This window comes from Triplophysa dalaica, chromosome 21, assembly GCF_015846415.1.
Source record: "Triplophysa dalaica isolate WHDGS20190420 chromosome 21, ASM1584641v1, whole genome shotgun sequence".
NCBI lineage: Eukaryota > Metazoa > Chordata > Actinopteri > Cypriniformes > Nemacheilidae > Triplophysa > Triplophysa dalaica.
Genome location: NC_079562.1, coordinates 6677008 through 6695934, shown reverse-complemented (window position 1 = coordinate 6695934; position 18927 = coordinate 6677008). Strand labels below are relative to the sequence as shown.

Sequence of the window (18927 nt, the reverse complement as noted above, 5' to 3'; positions counted from 1 at the left end):
GAGAAAATTATTTGCCAAAGGGGTGCAAAAGCATAACCTTCACCAACTTATTAGATCTCTCTCAAAGTAAAACTTACTATCATTTCGTTTCATATTCAAATATTCTTAATTGAAAACCAGGCACATATATATATATATATATATATACCGATTAATAAAATATTTTTGTGCTGTGAATAATCAATACTGACTAATAAAAGTGATCATCTATGCTTTCCGACATGAATCACAGAATTGTTGGCCAATAAATATATCTCTTGTTTCTGCTTATTTAAAGCCTTGTCGTACGACAATCTCCACCCTGGCTCCCTTCTTCTCTTTGCTCACCTCCCTGCATTGAGGTCCATTCTCTGCCACTGCTGCTTTTGATTACCATTCTTTCATTGTTAAGCAATCTGAGTTTCATCCTTAATCCTGAAGCTTTGCAGTGGCTCCTGTCTCGGGGACTCCAGTGACACTTTCTCAAATGCAAGAGCCTCATATTTCACGTTACGCAAGGCCAGTTTTCCCATAAATCATTTGAAAAGAAAAACATGTCAAAGCTAATATTAAACCAAGATGCTCTATCGCGTTCACACAGCAGTCCATTTCTAACCGTTTATTATAGTCTCGTCAACATGGGATTTTCAGTCATGCTTTTTTGCTGGGACATACAGAGAGCTGTGCGTGCATGCTAAAATCAAGAGGGCCGTCAGATTGCTGTTGGAGACTAACAGGAACTTCCACAGACGGATTTGGAAAAGACTAAGTTTGCTTAAACCCTTTAGAGGGAGAAAGTGCACAAGTGTTTTTAAATACGAATTAAAGCGCGGATGTGTTGAGTGCAGTGTGGGAATGTAAAAATGAACATGTGTGTGTCATTGCGTGGGCGTCTAAAGTGTTACTGGATGCAGAGCCGGGCCTGCGGTTCACAGAGGTGTTGAAATGGAATCGAGAGAGTGCCCGAGCCAGCAGGTGAGAGGAAATAGGGAATATCACCCTTTCTGTCTGAAAAGTTTCACTGAAACAACAGCTCTCATTTAATGACCACTGGGCACTAGTTAACCTTTGCCTACTGTGATTGAGCTGAAAGAAAATGATCTCACCACTTCAGCGGATGTGCAGTCTGACGCGTTTGCACGCGCTTAAGTGCGAGCCCTGGCTGGAGTCACCTTCTCCAAATAAACCCACCGACAGACATTTTCCTTGGCCCGCCCGCTGAACAAATCCCTGCTGTGATTGCCAGCTAAGACTATGGAGGCCAAAGCGCCTGTGCCTTATTGCTTTTAGCTCCTCTAAAATGGTTCCGATATTGAAGGTGTGCTCAAACCATTTGGCGTGGATGCGAGGTCACCCATCAGGAATTGGGTGATGTTTTTTTTAGCTTGGCCGGCTGAAATAACCTCTCCCTCCCGTTCTCTCCAGATGTGGGTGGATGTGCTCTTACGTCTTTTTCGTTTGCTCCCAGGGCTGGGAATGTGCAGCAGGACGTACTTGATAGCAATGTGCTGCTCATACTAGCCAAGTGCTTGTCACATTTCCCACCGGTTGGGAAGTGCTTTGTTTGTTTGGCATGGAGAAGTGCAACATGAACACTGGCCAGATCCGAAAGCCCTTCAGGGAATTCCAGCACGTGTGCATGAAAATCTATTCCTGCTCACTGGTAGACCACACCTAATAATAAAGCTAACCTGGAATCAAAGCTGACCATTTTTTATTACTTTAAAGGTGCTGTGTGTCATTTTTAGGAGGATCTATTGAAAGAAATGCAGCATAATATGCATAACTATGTCTTCAGAGGTGTATAAAGACCTCACATAATGAAGCATTATGTTTTTATTACCCTATAATGAGCTATTTCTATTAGCTTACATGGAATTCGCCATGTTGTTTCTACAGTGGCCCTAAATGGACAAACTGCTCTACAGGGCACCTTTCGTAAATACGTTGTCATCTTCAGCAAAGCAGCGAAAACGTGACAACATCTTAGTGCTGTGTAAGGCTCTGAAGTGAGCCTAGCTGTAGTGAGCCATTGGCTGCGATGCGCAACCTCACCACTAGATGACACTAAATTTCATACACTGGCCCATAATACCTTTTTAGGATTTTGTGTTTATTTTATTAATGGATATTATTCAAACAATGTTTCTAACCTTTAAGCAATTGTTTTAGATAACGTTTGGCTGTTTTGGCATAAGTAGTGCATGTCATTGTTCTGCTCCACATTATTTTTAATATTCTGTTTTAAATGAGAAATATGCCACATTATAAAAGAAATACGGGTTGCAAATTCCAGTTCATATTCACTTTTAAGACGTTCCCTAAACAGATGCCTGCAAGTAAAAGAAAATGCAGAAAAATGAGGCTGTTGTTTTGGTGTGTGTTAACTGGAGAGCTCTCGCACACCAGCTGTACTGGCTACAGCAAAAAAAGACAGAATTTGACATTGAGTCTTCACATGTGCAATGAATTCTGGGAGGGTTTCCAGCACCAACAGAGATGGAGGGTGTCCCAGGTGAACAGAATGAGATTCACCTAAAGGAAGAAGTAAAGGAAGAGTTACAGTCATAGTGATCCATACTAGTGAAAACTGCAGTATACAATGAATGAGTACTGTAATGTATTTAAAAGGAAGTGCTCCAAGCTCAATTTAATTCCAATGTATAAAAGTATAATGTAAATACTGTATCTAAGATATACACTCCCTTACATATGACTATATTTCACCATTCTTCTTGCAAGTCTTTTTATTTTAGCTGTCTCTTGTTTTCCTATTTATTCTTCAACTGATGACATCAATGAGTAGATCACAGGAAGTGGAGCGGTCTCAAAATGTCACACAAGAGCACATGATTTGAATTATTCACCTCATACTGTATACTGAACGATATGTTTACTGTGGAACACTGAAGCTCTTTACATGTGTGAAATGCTCTTACATGTGTTTCAGTTCCAGTGGCCCATTATTCTTTAGCGTCTTATAGCCCGTGGCAATCATGCGATATTGAAGAGTTGACTGCCTTCCCTTCAGCTCTTCTCATTGCTCTCTCTCTCTCTTTTTTTCAGCATGCCCCTCAGGTTTTTTCAAGCCAGCTCAAGGTGATGAGAAATGCCTGCAGTGTCCAATAAACAGCCGCACCACCAACGATGGAGCGACCAATTGCGTCTGCAGAAACGGATATTACCGCACAGATTCAGACCCCTTGGAGATGCCCTGCACAAGTATGTACCTCTGCCTCTAAGCTTTATCTACATGCAAACATTACATGAAGTCATTCTTTATAATACAGCAAAACAAGCTACAGTTTGAAAGAACAGTCCAAGTGTAGTAGGCAACAATGCAAGCTCCACAATTTACTGTATCTAACCACCAACCCTCCCTTTAAAACAAAATTGTTATTGTCATCGACTGTATAATCTAGTCAACTGCAGCATTTTTTCTTTCACACCGACTCCAGACCAGGCAAAGTAAAACATTGCCGCGGTTCTATTATTGAAACAGATGAGACCACAACGACTAAAGCGCAAGAGGGAAACAGCTCCTTATGCTATTGTGAGTGGCACGTTTTTGTCCCTCGCTCAAGGAGACGGAGAAGCGAACAGGGGCGAGGCGGGGGCCGAGAAAAGGGAGAAAGAAAGCAAGGAGCGAAACAGAAAGATCATTCGAGCTTTTGACAAAAGCCATTTGCAAAAGCCCGGCCCTGGGAGCAGAGCAGCTGTTGTGAATAAGAGCAGCATCAAGTCGCAGAGTTGAAGCTCAGTGGGCCTTGGCTTGATTAAAAAGATCAAACAGCGGTCGGTAACGGCAGCCATTACCGCCCACTAACCTGGGAATTAGATGTTTAGAAACGCTTTTGCATGCGACAGAGAGGTTTTAACAGCTGTGACTTCCAGACGCGGATGCCTTTTAATGGGCCCATGGTTAAGAAAGCTGTAAATATGTAATCAATTGGAGCCTTTGTTTTTTGGACACTTTTTTATAAGGGTAAGGGTGCTGAGTTGTTTTTAGCAGAGCACCCAATGTAATTTGGAGCACATGCCAGTGGAAGATAAACTCGGGGCATTGTTAGGTTTAGTCGGGCTGTCAGACAGAGGGAGGTCTCCGAGGTGCTCTTTGTGTGGTGGCTTCTCGCTCTCCTTCAAACATACTTTTTGTGAGCCATCGCAAGTGATGTTTACAAACACAAAAACTGCCTCTCCTCCAGTATCTCGTAACTGGCTGAATAATCTGTTTCCCCATACCCAAATAAGCCTGTGATTTGTGCGATGTTATCGCTTTTCCAACTGGCATTATGAGAATACACAATAGTGACATTTCAGACCCTTGTAGTTAAACTGTATCATTCAATCCAGCCTTCCAAAATCAAACCATGAATGAGGAAGACCGCTAATTCGTACATCTATGCTTGTTTTACAGCCGTGTCTTCGGCCCCTCAGAACGTCATCTCCAGCGTAAACGAGACATCGCTGATGTTGGAGTGGAATTCTCCACGGGAGAGCGGCGGCCGCGACGACGTTGTCTACAACATTATCTGCAAGAGCTGCGGAGGCGGCAGGGGAGGCTGCACGCGTTGCGGGGACAACGTGCAGTTCAATCCGCGGCAGCTGGGACTCACAGAGACTCGGGTTTTTATAAGCGACCTGCTGGCACACACGCAGTATACGTTTGAGATCCAGGCCGTCAACGGAGTATCGGATCAGAGCCCTTATTCACCACAGTATACGTCGGTTAACATAACTACTAATCAGGCTGGTAAGTTTACACCTTCAGAAAAAACATTTCTAATAGCCCTGTTTCATGGATGGGCAAACATGAAGTTGCCATTTTTTACATTAGATTACTACTACGGCTGAGAATCTTTTGGTATATGACACGGCTATAAGGAATAGATTTTTTTTTTCTTGATGTAATGCAATTTGTATATGTATATAATATGTAAATGCTGTATTTTCCACATACCTTGTTTTTCTTGTATCTCTTTGCCCCGCCTCTTTGAAACACACAGATTTTTTACAAAGCTCATCGATCTGAAAAGCGAGATGTGCTATGATTGGCCAGTTAACCAGTGCGTAGCGATTGGACTAATACTGCAAGTGTTTGATGGAAATGTTACGCCTCTTACCATATTTGGAACATCAGTTTCCATAGCAATTGTACTGACAGGTACACCCACATTACTTGCGTATACATTTGGGCGGTCTGACGTAGATTCATGGTGGTGTGGTTACACGAGGTGTTTTTGCTTCTTTTGTTCTGACACTTTCATTTTTGCAATTTTACGTGTAATACAAGCATGGGCAACTTATAACAAACCAAAGACAGAAAAACATGTTTTTGCAACATATGACCCCTTTAATGAATCAATTTCATTTTGATTCTATGAGTTACGATCTGATTCCAAAACAATTTGTGATGCATCTCAATTTTAGAGGGCTGGTGGCCAAATTCTGTTTAAAAATCTCACATGAAAGTCATGTTGATATATTACAGTTGAAACATTATTGCATACATTTTTGTAGCTCAAGTTTGCCTTTCCTTCCCCTACTATTAACTAGTTTGATCCACTATACATCCATTCTTGATGTTTTTGTTCATGCAAAGTTTGATGTAATACATGAAATAGAAATCTCGGATCACAATGCAGCTTGCTTTGTTACCTCTACATTAAACCCTGATTACACTCTCTGGCACTAACCACAGGACCATCTCACCATGAGATTAGACCTAATTCTCAGAAACTCAACGTGATGCACGTTGAATCGAACCCAAACCAGTGGGACAGATTATCCGGAGCCTAGGATCTCTCCAGCCAATGATGACTTTTAATGAAAAACAGCTTCTTGCTACTGATTAGACAAACGTTTTCCTCTCTTGAAGCAACGTCCGTGGCTGGAAGACAGACTACAATCAGGCGCGGTCGTTGCAAAAGACGGCGGAGGCTTTTTTCCCTCCGCTCATGCCATTGTGGTTTAGATTACCGTGTTCCAATTATTTCAAAGGGGATACAGCATTGATTTGTTCTCCAAGTGTCCGTATGAAATGTGCTGTTGATCGTGCCAGATCGGTGCTTAGAGCTCTAAGGGGCTCAAACTGAGACAGCTATTATTTTATGTTCCTTATCCCTGCTGGCAATAGGCAGAACATCAGACCCATCCCCGGTTTAGCCTACTAAAGCTCCTTGTTCAAACAGTTGACAGTATTTTAATTGGTTATGACACGTTGCTAACTTCAAAATTCAACTCTTTTCCAATACTTGCAGCTGTCAAAGGGGACTTTAAGCAGTCTGGTTTGCAAAAAATAACCTGGACGAGATGTACCTTTGAATTCTTATTGTTTATATCATCAGGACAACCGAAAAGACGGCTTGCTCAAAGCATGCTGGGAGTGCGGGTTGAGTAGAGGTGTTTTATAAAGTAGCCTGCAGAGACATCATTCAACCATCACACGGAGCACACAGAGAGACACTTAAGCACAAACAGATGTATACAGCCATATACAATATTAATAAACAGACCTCCGGAACACTTGATTCTGAATGGTCAGTTGCTGCATAAGGTAAAATGTATATTTGGCCATTTGCTGTGGCAACATACCAGTGGTATTTTGCGGTCTCTTGTGCACGGTCTCAATTTTTGCAGTTGCTTCCAGGACTTCATGTTTGGAAAACAGACGAAAAATAACAAAGAACATAATACCGAGAAATAAAGCGCTGCGTTAGTTATGGCAGGTCTTGCTGTGCTCCCACTCTGTCCATGCAAGGCTGCATGGACAGGCGGAGAGTTTGCCCAGAACAGTTTCAATTCGCCAACCTTAAATATTGCTATTGTTTTTTTTTACAGAAAATTTTTTCTCCATATGTTTTCACTCCACGTTATCCTGCTGTAACCCACCCTCTCGTCTGCTGTCGGGGTGTTCCCCCCGCTCTGCCTGTCACTTTGGATTAGCTACCTTCGGACCTCCATCAGGGGGAGCTGTGAAAGTGCTCAGACCAGCTCCTGTTAGCAGGCCAGGTCCCCTGGGACAGGGCACTAGGACTGAGAGGCCTGGGTCACTCTTCTAGGCCTTTAATTTTGTCTGGATTGGAGGGCTTTGGGGTTACATAAACATCTTGTCACCCCTCATTAGCAAAGGCGTCTTCGAACTTTCCCCTGCACGGTTTGCGCTCGCAGAGTACAAGCACACTCAGGGTTTTCCGTATCCAAGTTCAAGCTCCAATTAGACACATTTTCAAGCCTGGTAGCTGAGAAGGGGAGATATGTTCTGCAAAAGAAACAAACAAATAAGAAAATTTTAAGGGCCTGCGTGAAAGCATTTTTTCTCATGCGAGAAGCCCCCCCTTGTTGATGGAGAAGCAGAACAGGGGAAAGACCTCAATTGTCATTTTTATTTTACACTCTCAACCAAGCGCAGAGAATCTCTTACAATTCTCTACATTGCTTTTATGATCTGTATCATGATCTCACATACAACGCAGTTGAAACTCGACTCAAGAAGCAACAGAAAAGTGCAAAACCGTTTTAAGTCTGCTGGACGGTCTTCAAAGCGCGAGTTATACTTATGCGCGATACATCATGGGCTTAAACTGTCCTTGCGCACACTTATTAAGGGATGAACAATTCGTAAACACTGCTATTATGGGGAGAGTGTTATGATCTTGGCCTTGAGGAGCTTATTTCCTGATGTCGATGAATTATGACCAGACTGCCCACTAAATATCAGGTTGGTGTTGTTCTTTGCGTTGACCCAGAATGCTGTGTAACTCTGCAAAAACTTGCCTCGGTTTCTTTTTGGGACACTTTTTGGTGGAGAGGAATTTTTGACATGATTTCATTATCTAGGTATAGGCTTTAGAATTGTAGGGCATTTTAACCTCGCTCAAATTTCAAGCGATGTTGAATATGTGATATGTGCATTTCTGAAATGGATACTTTAAAATACCCCTAGAAAAGAAGCTATGCCTAAAAAACGATTGAAAATGTAATGTAGCTTATCCTCTAAGATTTACTCTTAAATCTCAGGAGTGATGGATTCAAGAAATAATGTTGAAAAATCCTAATGTGTAGTGGCCCTCAAAATCTATGAACACAATTTTAACCAGTCCATGAATAACTTAAAAGAAAGTCAAACCAATTTTAACCAGTTTTAAACAACTACTTTGTGCACATGTGCCCTGTAGAGAGACCATGTTTATCAACAAAAAATACATGTAGAACAAAATGGCTGAAATATTTTAAATGAAAAATGCAAGAATGTTAAAATGCACCATAGCATAATTCAAAATTCCTTCTGGTAAAAGTTTTGCTTGTGATGTTTGTGCTATATTTCTTCAAAATAAATGCCACTTCGCTTGATATTTGATGATTTAATGCAATGACATTTATACAGTTCCTAAGTGGCCCTCAGGGGTCCAACTCTTTGAAACCGATTGTACATTCAAATATGTTGGAAGCAGAGTTTGTAATAGTCAAAGATTGACAACAGCAGCGGTGCAGAAGTCAGCCAGCCTCCCTCAGCAGTCTAAACAGTAGATTTCCATTCAGTTCCTCTATTAGTTTAGCGATTTGTCCCAATCATGGCACACCAGCAAGATTAACAAAGCTGTATTGAAGAAAGCCACAATGTTTTATTGAGGGAGTTATTACAGAGGCCAGCTTAAACGAAGGCCTTCAGCTTTGAGCAACTACGGTAATAGTCCATACAGCAGGCAGATGTAGACACGAAGACAGCTTATACCTTTCCTTTCTGCTCGGCTCTTATCGCTTGTCGCCCGCAGCTCTCAAACAACAGGGCCAGCAAGGTTAATCAGTCATCAAGTACACCAAAACTGACTCCGGGCCCTTCACTTAACTGACATACACACACACTTGAGACCGGCATTTATCAGGGCAAGTATAGAATACATCCGCCCGGCTGTTCCTCCCACTGAAAGTTTTATTGGAGCAGTGTTAGATCGTCTGCAATATGCAATTTGCCTAAAGTGGGAAGCACTAGTTAAGTGACACTCAAGGGGTTGTTCAGCGTCACTCTTCCCAAGAAACCAACAGAGACACGTCAGTCTGCTGCACTTCACACATATTGCTGTTCTTCCCAGAGCGGAGAAAGATAAACATCAGATACTCTGTCCAAAAGCCCTGTGGGGTAGTGCAGGGACTGTCAACTATTTCTCTGACCCAGAGACCCCCCACAGATCCTCAGTCAACACAGAGAAGTATAAAAACATACAGTAAGACTGCATCATGTCTTCCAAAAATAATATTAACAAACACCATTAGATTATGCTAAAGCTATACTAGTGTTGACCTAGTTTCTCAGTGAACTCTCTTCATTCTTTGTCATACTCTGAATTCATTATGCCACTGTATCTTGACAGAAAATGATTCCTTCATTTAATGACGCTCTATAGAATCAAATAAATACACCGAAATGTTATGTGAAAGGCGTTTCTTTATAAACAACCGTATAACCAAAGAAATGAAACAATACCATTAAATCATCTTTAATACATTTTGAAATAAACAGTGGTTTCAAAACTAAGATATATGCAGGGTTACGACACAACCTTATTCGAACCCAATTTTATACAACTAACAATGTGTTCACCCTGTTGTGTAGAAACAGCACAATGGTAGTGTCAACAATAAATGTTTCAATCAAATATCCAAACTAATATATCTTTATGGTGATCAAGCATGCATCACACCTTTAGCGCTAACAAATTATGTATTCGCAATTAATTCAGTGCCACTCCTGGGAAGAATCTTACTGTACGCTAACCATGCATCGCAACGCCCCTTTTATACCGTTTGTCCCGCCGTTATTCATCTGCTGGACTCTGCTGAGACGCGCCACCTTTATTTAAACAAATTAAAACACAGCTAACGTAAGTGGAAATTGGAGTAAGGTGTCCTCATGTGACTATAAGTAGCGCTGCACTGAATGAACGGACTATGACGTCAAAGATTTCGCCTATTTTCCATTTTGTTTAGAGTGTTTCCAGTCTAACAGACTTTTTGAGTGTAACAGTTGTTGTCCATCCACTTCACAGCAAACTCCTGGCAACATTAGCTCCATTAGTTTTCTGTGTGAGAGTCTGGCACGGCCAGATAAACGGCCGACCCATATGCTGTTTCCGTCTGCCAGTTAACTCTGTACTCCATTGCGTCAATACAGCATTATATGCTGCATCTACTGTTTGTTTATCCATTTCATCAGCCCAAGGTGAGCGGTACCACATGTGTCAGGCTTTGCTTAATACCTGAGGAAATGAATTGGTTCCTTATCAGATGGGGGAATCATTGTATGAGTGAATTACATTATGCAGAGTTGGGTCTGGTAATCTGGCTCGGGCGCTGTCGGGCGCGGGTGGAAGATTTATTACTTAATTATCTTCAGAATTGCTTTGGCGAACTCCTGTCGGGCCGCCAGAGACAGTGGTGCCACCGGCAGACTCTGGAGAAAGTGACGATACAGAGCTAGATGATTCTATTGCTGTGTAATTGAGAAGTGCACATTTGTCTTGTACCGTTTTGACCTTATTGCTGAGAGAGTCAGCCATTTCAGTATTCAATAAAGGCTTGGTTCAGTGAAGCTTTCGGATGGATGTAGATAGGCACCTGTAATTCCAATAAGCTAGCCTTTAAAGAATAGTTTAGTTTACTTACATGTATGCCATTAGAAACGTGTATGGGTGTAGAGATTCCTTAAAGAAAATTTTCCTTTTGTTTTTCACACTAAAAACAGGGTGAAATGACCTGAGGATGAGTAACTAACGACAAAATCTTTCATTCTGGCTAACCTTTAAAGCAGGCTGTATGTTTCTCAACCTCAGACAAGGATCTTTCTCTGACGAGGCTGCCCTTTTCATGCCTTGCATAACAAGTATATCTGCTGGCAAGGAGGTTGCCAGTGTGGGATCACTGTGACAGAAGGTGGCAGAGAGGGCACATATGGAAGGTGCCAGGTGGGGTCAGGGGGCAGGCGGGCAGGAGGCTGCGCTGGACACCTGGAGCACTGGCAAAGTCCAGAGTCACAGTTCTGTCCAGTCGCGTCCGGTTGCATGCTAATCATGCCAGGTGTCATTGGAGGAAAGTTAGAGATGTGTAATTTGCATACCCAGGGAAAAAGCCCTAATAAGTATTCAGGGGAAGTTGCAGGAGCTGTTGACTACGCAGTGACCGATGCATAAAACATGCATTTCATTATGAATGTGTACAGACACAAAACTACACAATAAATGTATTTGAAGTTTGCACTTGTGGTTGTGAGTTGAGATCTTTAAAACCTTGCAAATTAGGTAGCGCTTTGATGGTGGGAAATGTTTTGCTCATACATAAAACAACAGATAATATGATTTAGGATTCTGTGTTTAAATCACAACTGTTTCATCTCAACCAATGATATGAAGAATGTTTTGATGATCCTGAATTAACATGCCACAGCAGTGACAGGTACAAAAGGTCAATTAAACAAGTTGATATATTTCTGAAAACTGAGAATTAGGTTGGCCTTAACTCTTTAAAATAACAGAAAAGCATAAACAAAAATCAACAATGAAATTTGAATGGAACAACTATTTGTTACGACCCCAGAATTCATTGAATATCCAACAGAGGCCATCTGCTTCATTTCCTTACATATTTTGCATATTTTGCATTTTTACTCTTTGTGTATGTCAAGGTCAAAACATCAGACTGCAATCTGTGTTGTGGTTGTAGGTCACCTAATAACAACTGTACATAAAGATTCCTCTAAGCTTTTTATTTTGATTTTAAATTCTATATTTGAATATATATATATGTTGTTTTAAATTATTCAGAATATTTTTATTTATTTCAATATATTGCTTAGAAAATATTATAAGCCCTTATTGTCCCATTTGTGTTGAGAGAATGGATGCTCTGTCAATGTGGGTTTAACATTACAAATCATTAGATTTTGGCCATGTTATTGGTCAAGCTCAAACAATTCAAGTTCAAATTCAAGCTCAAATATATGCCATTGTGTTTTCTTATTCCAATTTATCCACTAACCTAGTAATTATATAGTAGTTGAACTTTGAACATTTATTAAAGATGATATCTCAATGTACCATGCAGATCATATGCAAATGGTAATGTATAATAAAAGTTTTACCCTCTAGGGATCTTAGTGGGAGTATTTTTCTCAGAGGCAAGTTCTACACTGATGTTAAAAGAGCTCCTGACGGTAAAAATATAATAGTGCAACGGTAATTTAAATTAAATTGCTATTGGTGACAGACAAGAAAACAACTTTTTTTGTTGATATGTGGCATTAGTTAATCAAATTGTTGTGAATTTTTTGAAAAATCTAATTATGTCCATAGAAGACAATGTGTCATGAGCTGGTTGTTTTAAAGGTACAGTTTGTAGAAATCGCCACTTGAGGGCGCACAATCAAAACAACAACAATCGTGTAGCTTGATGACGCTGTGTAGAAGCGTGGAATGATGGGATATGTTGTCTTCAACTCCACCCGCTGATGGTAGCGCTGATGCATCAATCAGACTAAGAACGAGAAACAATGTTAGCAGAAGAGGTAAAGTAATAAAGTTTTATAAATGTTGCGTTTGATGAAATAACTTAATTTCATTATAATGAATTAGGCCCGAGTAATGTAAGGTTTGAAAATTGTTAGTCATAGATGTTACAGTAATTGTCCGATTCAATAGTGTGATAACACAGCACAGTTTTAAGTGTTCAAATCAATCATAGTAAAAGTTATTTTGAACGTACACACATTATTTGCAATAATGCTAGACGGACCAACGGTACAAAGTACTTCCACATCTGCCTGCATTTTTGAAGAAACCTGCCCACATCTAAGGAGTGATAAAAAAAGAACTATTGAAGATAGAAGAATGAGGTTTCTTTTGTTTAAAACAGAGACTCGTTGTTTGTCCATATATTCTTTACAGAAAATGTACAGTGAGCCATAAAATTTTGATGAAAATGTTAAAAAAACACTGGCTTAGGCTGGCAACTTTTTTTTTAAAAGGCTGGCGGGGAAAGAGTTAAAGGCGGTAACAAAGGGTAACGCGGATATGATGCCGTTGACAGGCAACTAAACATACCCGGTCCAGTGTTTAGAATGGCGATTTTCTCAGGATTTAAAAGCAGTCGGAAAATTTGAGATATTCTACTCAGCTGAAAAATATAATAACATTGGCCTAGTGGTTTTTGGATATTTTACTGCAAAATTCTTGCAAACTGTACCTTTAATGAAGTTATTATTAAAAGTAAGATTTAAAACTTTTTTATCGTCCACATACTCAACATGAAAAGATGAGCATTTCAAAAGATTGTAAATTTCAACCACTGAAATAAAGTCCTGAAGTTCTACAAAACTAAACATGAGCATAGAGATCAGTACAGACATATAAATTATTCTGTTCTTTTATTTACTAGCTTAAATCGTCTTGGCTATTAAATTGGGGCTTGCACGGAACATCTGTGATTAGCCGACTGTCTTGACCCAAATAAGTCATGGCAGGGTTACAGAATCGTGAGAGCGAGTACATTTGGCCTTCTTACTGTTAACAGAAAGAACATCACTTGAACAGGTCTGGTTGCTTTGTTTATATGTAGTGTGCCAGTAGACCTCTGGTTGTCTGTGGTTATGATCATGCTCTCCAACATACACCATACTCACAAATGAAACATCCATATATACGAAAGAAGAAACGCTAATGCATTTCATTGGACGGAAGCCATTTTTTAAACTTACTCGAGGGTTTTCAAAACACCACAGCAGCAAAACGGTGCCGATGGTTTCAGCTTAGACTCAAAAGCTCCGTAAGTGTCTGCAATCTTCTTAAGTCTCTGAAGTGCCTATTTCTGCATTAGTTTATGCCGTGTATATGAGTACATTAATGCTTCAATCTTTTCCAGTGCAGATTTTTTAAAACTTTGATGAACTGAATTAGGGTGCTGTGCTTTACAACGCTGGAGACTCTGTAGAGACGTAAAACCCTCAATCCAATGCAGATGGGAAATAGGGACGCCTGCCAGACGCACTGTTTCTCTATGCACTTTTTTTAGTCCTAGACCACGCTCAAAGCACATGCAAATATAGCGAGTTCTTCTTTTCTGTCTCTCTCTGGACGTTAGTCTCGTAAACGGAGAATACTCGCAAAGTAGAAGCACAGCAGCTGCTGTCGTACTGTACCGAGAAATGCTTTCCATGGGAGCCGTAACGGGGGCTCTGGGAATCGACGGGGGTGGACGAAATTTATAAGCTCTGACCTGCCAGGCCTGCTTCTATCGACCTCACCAAATCACTGCATCACTTTTCTACACCACAAACCAGCTCCAAATGAGATCCACATGCCTTCAAAACCTATTATATAGAGCCGCATTGGAGGGCCAATGAGATCCAGAGAACGTTTTGCATCAGCCAGTGGCTTTTATATGATGATTAAGCCCAGCTTTTGATTACACATTCTTGAGCCTTTGAGTCAACATCTCTTGAAGATAGAAGTGATAATTAGAGACAGGATAACAGCGAGAAAGCAAGAATCGGAAAGAATGGATTCGGGGCTTGGATTTGTGTAGTGACACGTGTGATGTATTCACTTTTTCCTCTTACAATAAATATTCATACCATCAAGTAATCGGTACCTTCAAATGCACTGATCAGCTGATTTGGACTTTTCACAGCCTGTTCGCTTTATTGTTTTGGGCGGGATCAGATCTAGAACATAATGGCTCCAATGCATTTATTTATTAGCTTTAATTTGGATCTGAGCTCGAGATTTTCTGTGTGTGTGTGTTTGAATGACCATGACCTATTAAACGGCAATAAACTTGTATGAATGGAATTAACTCCCCGTGTAAACCCACTGTTTTTTACGTATTGACCTGAATTATGTTCTTTACAACAGCTATTGCGAAATTGTTATTGTGGCCAACCATATCTATAATCTATTTGAATCTATTTATATGATCCAATATTTCCTCTCTCCGAACTGTTTCTTTATGTGTATCTATAAGCTCATCATTATTCCATTCATCTTCTAAAACATTTCAAACAGAACCATCCCATCTGCTTGTTTTCTTTAGCACAGATATGCAAATGTTATCTGTTCCTCATGCATATGTTTTCTACACCTCACGCACAGAGACCATGTGCGGCAAGTACTGTGATGGTTCCAATGTGTCCCTGCACTCCGTCTGCCAGGAAAAAGTAAAGCACCTACGCTTGTAGATAAATAGTCCTCATCAGCTGTACCAAAGAGAGCAATTGTGTGAAAACTACAAAAGTAGAACATTTTACTAGCTGTGATAATCATGTTCGCTCCAACTGTGAGTGCACTTTATTCACTAAGAGGGAATAGAAATGACATAATCGCTTTCAGTTGTCACTTTCTTCCCACGTTGCTTTTTTTGTTTGTCGTAACATTGGCCCTGCTGTTCTAGGAAAGGGATGAGGTCAAGACAGCATCGGTCTGCACATATTGAGGGATCCAACCAATAAGAGCTCTCAGATTAACAAATCAATTGTTTGTCCTTTGGTTGCCCATCGTCTGCACTGCATGGTTTATAAGTAATCTTTCAAAAACACTTTTGAAAGAAAATGAAGTTGAATTGTTAGTAGTATATTCTGCTTTTGATTCATGCCTCATTTGTCTCTCTGACAGTATTGTGCAAAAACAAATACTTTTTAAAGTTCACAGAATTGATTTTATGCCAAAAGATCAACCCAACACTGTAGGGTGCTCTACATCCAACACAAAATCCAAGAAAGTGGTTGCATTCAACAATATTTATGGACAGATCAAGAATACTGTAACTCAAAGGGGAAAATATACCAGTTCAAATGATGAAGATGAAAAGTCATTTACTTGAATTATTTATGCCACAATGCATGCTGGGAAATACAGTCCTTCAGCATACAAACATCAAAGCACAAATGGTCTCCTTAAGGCGAAAGTAAGTGTTATTTACAAGGACATTTCAGTAAAGCCCACCATATTTCTGCAGTCCACTGCTTTTATGATTTCTGGCCTCAGTACTGTTCTAGTTATTTTCTGTGACAGACATCTGTCATCCCAGCACCCGAAAAGCATCTTTTAGTAATCATAAAACCACAGCAATCTGCCTTCTCAGTTTTCTCCCATCAGCATATGTTCACCCCTATGAGCTACAGTGCATTTTGTTTGCATTAGCCCAGATTGGATTACCAGCGACAGCAGCGTAGGCCGAAGTTATGTAAATGCAGTAAATAAAGCGCATGTGTCAGACTTTAAATATATGTATTTATGTATAATGAGATGCTTGCACGCTTCCCCAATGAGTAAGCCTGACTGTTGGCCTTATTAGTCTTCTCATGATACTGCTTACAAACATGAAGGTTGACAGGATGCTGCCGCTCGCTTGCCGTTTAGAACACAGCTTCTGGGTTGGACTGAGCATGGCGGAATATACCGATGGAGGATTCACAAGCCCACCCATAGCGCTCAAAGCCCTGAGAAGCCGTTCATTATCCTCTGACATATATTTATTAACAGGCAGGGAAAATAAGACTGTAGTCTTGATTTAAAATGTAGTAAGCTTCCTTTGAGCCTGCTACCTACAGAGACAGCTGCATTAAGGTAGTATCCAGGGTTGCCAAGTCTGCGGTTTTCCTTGTTTTTTAACAAGTTGCTGCAAGTTCCTTTTATTCTACAAGTTAAAAATGGATGGATTTTGTGGAGGTCATTAGGGTCATTGAATGTAAGAACAAGACCTATGATTATCTTTTAAATAATCTTTTGCTTATTGTTAGTTTTAAATAGTGTTTTTCAAAAATAAATTGTTTCTAATGTATTAAACTGTAAATTGTGTATTATTAGTTGCATATTGTGAAATATTTAATGTTTGAGTTCATTGGGCAAGTTTTAAGATAGATTCGTTTGGCCTTTGGGGTATTTTTATTACGCAGATCTGGCAACCCTGTTAACCTAATCATCAACTTTGTGGGGCGGTTTCTCGGACAGGGTTTATGGCTAGTCCCAGACTAATTTAAAAGATAAGAGGTGACTTGATCGAAAACAACTTGAACTGACATATCTCAAAATATATCAGTGAGATTGTTTTGTCTCAAGATGTACACAAGTAATGTTTTTAAAGTATGTTTTTTAAAAAGACTTAAATATCCGAATTTAACTAGTCCTAGTCCTATTTTAATCTAATCCCTGTCTGGGAAGCCGCCCCTGAGTAAAACATGGAGCTCTCTACATACAGATAGTCTCAAATCATATTTGTATTCAATAGTTTCAATAAACTCAACATAATCTAAAATATAATCCTTACTTCTTAATATGTTCATAGCATTGTCCTCTGATAAGCATAAAAACTAGTATTTTTAAATCGAACTATTGCTATTTCTGTTACTTATTTTTTACAGAACTTTGCCAAAAATTTGGTTATTTACACAAATGTAATAGCAAATTCGGTTAAAACAAGGTACATTTGGAGGAAGCAAAATTCAAAGATACCTTTGTATCGGTAGCACAGCTTTGTTATCTTTTTTTACCGTTTGTTTTAGATGTAATGCAATGTGTATATACGATTTAAGGTCAAAAACGCTATATTTTCCCTCATACCCTGCATGGTTGTATCTCCTTTTTGCCCTGCCTCTCTAAAACACACAGATTTTTGACAAAGTGAGGTGATGTAACGTCTCATACCATATTTGGAACATCACGTTCAAAGCAAATGTACACACAGGTACGCCCACCTTACTTGCGTATACATTTGGGCGTTCTTAGTACAATCATACCACAAACTCACATAGATTTGTGGGGGTGCGGTCATACGAGGTGTTTCAGGCAGGTCTGGGTGAGCATTCACTTTTAGATAGAATGCATCTTTTGTTCTGACACTTTAATATTTGTGATTTTACTTGTCTAAAACATGCACGGAAAAAATGTATAACACACCAAAGACACAGAAAAACACATATTCACGCCATATGACCCCTTTAAGCACAGTTGCCTGTTTTTCCAGATAAGTACATTTGGATAAATGAATGATGGTTGGTCATAGGCTGGAGGGCAGACACACTGCTGAAAATGAACAGTGCTGCTCAAAGCTGGATCTGAAACCTCCTTTATCACATGTGTGTCTGATACAGATTTACAACTCGTTCTGGGCTCACAAGTGCAGGAAATAAGCACACAAATAAAGCCACTTTAGCTCTCCTTCAACCCTGGAGGCTGTAGCCTCAAACTGATGGCAGGGTCGAGCTTTCCCACCAAGTGGCTTTTCCATAGAGAGGTGCGTGCCGGAGGAGAGGGTCTGCGTCTTTACAGGCCTGAGGCCTGGAGACGGCAAGAGCCATAAATCTCGGCCTCTCTGAACTCCAAGCAACTCCAACAGTGTTCTCTTGCATTTCCATTCAGCCTGACCCAGTATGCCACGCTCTAATGCTTAATGGCTATTAGGAACACTCCAAGCTTCTAATTCAGTAATTAACGGGAGGAACTTGCTTTTGTGTGCCATTCAGGTTGGACAAGTCCAACACAACAGAAGCACTAATATATGGTTCGGCACTCTTTCCTATGTAATTACCAAGCATTTTGATAGAGAAACTCTATAATTCACATCCTCACGATACAAAAAGCCAGTTGTGTTCAGCTTGTGGTTTTTGTATCGCACCTGGTTTTATTTGTTTTCAACACACCACAAAATTAGTGCGCCTTCCTTTTCAGGAGGATATAACAGGGGAAGAGATTTCAAGCTAGATTACATTGTGTTGAGGAACCATGACCAATGAAAAATACGCAGAAACGTCGGGACTGGAGTCGAGACTGGAAATTCCCTGTTGCCACCTTGTTTGTGTGGTTTGGCCTGGTGCAATTTACACATCGTCACATCTGTATAATCACACAGCAGAATCTGTGCTTTAATGCATCTGTCACTATAAATAAAACGTGTCTGAGTTATTTC

General features: G+C 40.2%; 1 protein-coding gene across 2 annotated transcripts in view; it reads left to right on the top strand.

Annotated features, from left to right (window-relative positions):
* The window catches only part of ephb2b (eph receptor B2b), a 127545-nt gene that overhangs the window by 82027 nt on the left and 26591 nt on the right, over nt 1–18927 (top strand). For both annotated transcript variants that reach the window (XM_056734408.1, XM_056734407.1), the window contains exons 4-5: nt 3046–3201; nt 4397–4732. In XM_056734408.1, coding sequence (XP_056590386.1) covers nt 3046–3201; nt 4397–4732 — 492 coding nt within the window. The remainder of the gene's footprint in view (nt 1–3045; nt 3202–4396; nt 4733–18927) is intronic.